General features: G+C 36.8%; 1 protein-coding gene across 1 annotated transcript; it reads left to right on the top strand.

The window, feature by feature from the left end:
- The first annotated feature begins 986 nt into the window (after nt 1-986).
- On the top strand, nt 987-1,442 carry LOC107791542 (protein FAR-RED IMPAIRED RESPONSE 1-like). The gene has a single exon (XM_016613630.1). The coding sequence runs from the start codon at nt 987-989 to the stop codon at nt 1,440-1,442; it is 456 nt and encodes a 151-aa protein (XP_016469116.1).
- The last annotated feature ends 2,581 nt before the right edge of the window (nt 1,443-4,023 follow it).

Raw genomic sequence — 4,023 nt, 5'->3', positions numbered from 1 at the left:
ACGAAAACTCACTTTCTTCGATTCGCTTACCCTCTCACCTTCACGAATTTACTTTTCACTTATTTAAAATAGCATAATACTTATAATCTCCGAATAATCTTGTCCTTGAACTGAGGTCAATTATCTTATGACAATTTCAATGTACAATACTACAAGGTGTAATATCGTCGTAATATAATACTGCGGAGCGTAACATCGATGTAATACTGCGGGGCGTAACAAAGAGGAGGAGCAATTTTTGTCTGATGTTTGTCCCCACTGGCTACTAATTAAATATTTTGAAAAGTTGGCTATATAGCTTATGAGAGGTGCTAAACGATCACACTTTTGTGGCCCAACTGTGGCCACACGGGTGAAATTACATCAACGACATCCTTATTATTTAGCATTACAATTTTTCCTTCAAAACAAAAAATTAAATATGGAGAGGCTCTTCCTATTCCCAAGCATTGAGCTATGTGAAAATCATCCATGTTCACATACGGAGGAAGCTGAAGAGTATTTACATTATATTGTATTTCTATTGTATTTTATGTGTATAGAAAATTATTGTATTTTCTTATAAAAAAATACGGTATACGATTTAGTAGGAGGAAGTATCATCAGATTTAGTAGTGTAAATACTTCCTCCTTACCAAACCAAGTCAAAGTGGACACTTCCTCCTTATCTAAAAATGGATTCAAACCAAGAAAATATGAATCCAAATAAACATAACACAAATACAACAACCATGAATATGAACCAAGATAATAGGTTTGATCGAGTTAGGGACGAGTTGTACAGATCTTTAGGGATGACATTGGATGACAGTTTGTTGAATGAATACGAATGGGTCGATGTTGATTCCCTCGGCAGTTTCAACAATATTGTGCACTTAGATGATGATGATGAAGAAGAACCTGATGGAGAATATTATGGAGAAGCTGACAATGATGAGTAGCAGTTTTTAGGAAATGAGTTAGAGTTATGTGATGTTGATCATGAAATGGAGAATGGATTCACTAAAGATGATGTGGTTGTAGGTCCAATCTCTGGAATGCGATTTAGAGATAAAGATTCTTTGTTTGCATTCTACAAAGAACATGCACAATTGAAAGGATTCTCTGTTGTCAAAAGAAATTCCAACAATAAGGGTGGTGACACTGCCAGGTACATAACTTACTGTTGTGATAGGGCTAGGATTCACAAAACCAAGTTTACTACCAAGAGTAACAATTGTAAAGCTAGGCTCACTGCTGTTTTGGATGATTTTGGTTGTTGGCACGTCTCTAAGGTCGTTCACGATCACAATCATGATTTGCTCCCTTCCATATCGCGCTTGATGGCTGGACATAGGTCTGTTTGTGATTCTTTGAAGAGAGATCTTCTAACTCATGATCGATCTAGCATTAGACCCTCAAAGAATATTAGACGTGCTGAGGTTCAATGTGGTGGACCGTAAAATTTGGGTTGCACTCCAAAAGATTGTAGAAATTTTATTTTAAAGAGTATGAATTTTGAAATGCTAGAAGGGGACACACAGTCACTGCTCAACTTTTTTCATGAAATGCGGGTAAAGGATAGGGAGTTTTTCTATTCAATAGACGTTGATAATATTGATAGGCTGCGAAATATAGTATGGGTGCATTCACACTGTAAGGCGGCGTATGAGCAATTTCATGATGCGATATGCTTTGATACGATGTACCTTATCAATCGACATAATATGCCATGTGCTACATTTGTTGGCATCAATCACCGTAGATAGTCCATCTTATTGGGATGTGCTCTCATGTCTCATGAAGATATCGATAGTTAAAAAATAGTTTTTAGAACTTGGCTTGAGGCCATGGGAAATGTTCATCCAGATGCGATCATAACTGACCAATGTCAGAGCATTAAGCCAGCCATTGCTGAAGTGATGCCACATACAATATATAGGTATTGTATTTGGCATATATTTTCAAAGTTGCCTCTTTAATTAAGTGGTGCTCGTCCTTCTAATATTGCACGTGGATAATTTAAATCCATGGTACTTGATAGCATTACTGTTGAAGTTTTCGAGACAAAATGGACAGAATATATTGCAAAGTATAATTTGCATACAAGGAATTGGTTCAACAAGCTTTACTCTGAGAAGGAAAAATGGGTTCATGTGTACCGTAATGTGTATTTTTTGTTGATATGCTATCTACGCAAAGAAGTGAGGGGTTGCATGTGCTCTGTGATGGATATATTACCCGTCAAAGCATTCTTAGGATGTTTGTTCACCAGTATGAGTTAGCTATAAGAGCTAAGCATGAGAAAGAGTTGGAGCGGAATACAGGTCAAAGGGCTTTCAAATTGTGTGTGAGTCATTTTTCAAGTGGGAGGAGCAGGTAATTTAGTGTTATACACGTACAGTGTATGAATTTTTCAAGACACAACTAAGGAAATTGTATCATTCTGAAGTCAGCAGCCCCGACGATCATCAAGTTGTCCCTGGTATACAGAAATTCATCGTTAGTGATTATTTAGTTGTACAAACAATGGTGAAAAATCAGTAGAGTACACTGTTGAATATACACCTATCGGTTGTCACACCTCCTTTTTACCACCCCGTAAGGGGTATAAGGGAGTTTTTCCAATTTAAGTGATAATCGAAACGAGATTAATTATTTAAAATCAGAGTTGTCACTTGAGATAATTTTATGGTGTCCCAAGTCTTCGGTACAAAATCCCGAATCGAGAAAATTAACTCTTATTACGGTCTGCGAATACAGAAATCTGGGTAAGGAATTCTGTTAACCCGGGAGAAGGTATTAGGCATTCCCGAGTTCCGTGATTCTAGCACGGTCGCTTTGATCATACTTGGCTTAATCAAATTGTTTAATTACTCATTTTAAAACCTATGTGCATTTGCCTCTTTTTAATTTAAAATTATCTTGAAACAGGTCACGCGCACGTGTACCCATTTGTTTGGCGCGTCAAAAATCATGTCACGCGAACGTGTCCACAATTAATAATGCCTTATTATTTTTAAGAATGTTTAGTCGAAGTTGCACGAACGCATACCCCGATTTTATTTTTAAGATTGTAATTATGTCACGCGAACATGTACACAACCACGATGGTATATTGAACGTGCTTAAAGCAAGCTACGAGTATCATTATTCTTAATATCTAAGTTATAATACCACTAGGAGGGCCATAGGTGATTTAATTATGGATGACACATCTCGGCCTAAAAGAACTATATTTAATTAAAGAGGACTAAGTTAATAATAATTTTATTATTGAGAAAGTTGGTCGAAGTTGCGCGAACGCATACTCCGCTTTAGTTTTAGAATCGTGATTATGTCATGAACGTGTACACAGTCACAATTGTATTTTTTAAAATGTGCCTAAAAGCTTTTCTACGAGTGTTCATTTTTAATAACTAGTATAATATTTGTAAGGGCCATGGTGATATAATTTATAGATGGCATAGCTCAATCTATTTTTTAAGAATCGTGGTTAATTAGGCCTAAGGATGCTTTTCTTTTTTTTATATTTACAAAATGGTCTGAACTTGATACATAACTATTAGTTATAAAAATTAGTACACATGTGCTGGGCCCTTAACTATCTAAGCAGATCCTGGCTTGAGCCCAAACCCAAAACTGTTTGAAATAAAACTAGGCTCAAATCGAGCCCATAAGTGAAGCCAGGCAGACGGTCATTTAGTTCCACATGGGCCAACGAATGCACGACCCAACTCTGTACAATCATGCCTTGAGTACTAAGGCCCACGTCCATTATACCAAGCGAAATAAATAAAAATACAACAAGGCTAGATACTGAGCCCATGACATGAATCAGATCATGGCCAAAAGCCCAAGTCACACTTAAGCTGGGCTGCCTCATCTAGGCCACTGTCAAGCCCAATCGAGATTTCAACCCTTTAATCCAAACTATAAAACTCATTCATGGATTAATTTAAATCTACACATGCTGTTATGCTTGATAGTTAAAACACACAATGTATACTCAACAGCCTTCCCAAATCTCACGGATTACAATTA

This window comes from Nicotiana tabacum, chromosome 22 (genome assembly GCF_000715075.1).
Source record: "Nicotiana tabacum cultivar K326 chromosome 22, ASM71507v2, whole genome shotgun sequence".
Taxonomy (NCBI): Eukaryota; Viridiplantae; Streptophyta; class Magnoliopsida; order Solanales; family Solanaceae; genus Nicotiana; species Nicotiana tabacum.
The sequence above is the reverse complement of the archived record's forward strand: the minus strand, read 5'-3'. Positions and strand labels throughout refer to the sequence as shown.

What these genes read in the sequence shown, in the direction of transcription:
- LOC107791542 (XM_016613630.1), top strand. Translation starts at nt 987, where the DNA reads ATGGAGAATGGATTCACTAAAGATGATGTGGTTGTAGGTCCAATCTCT.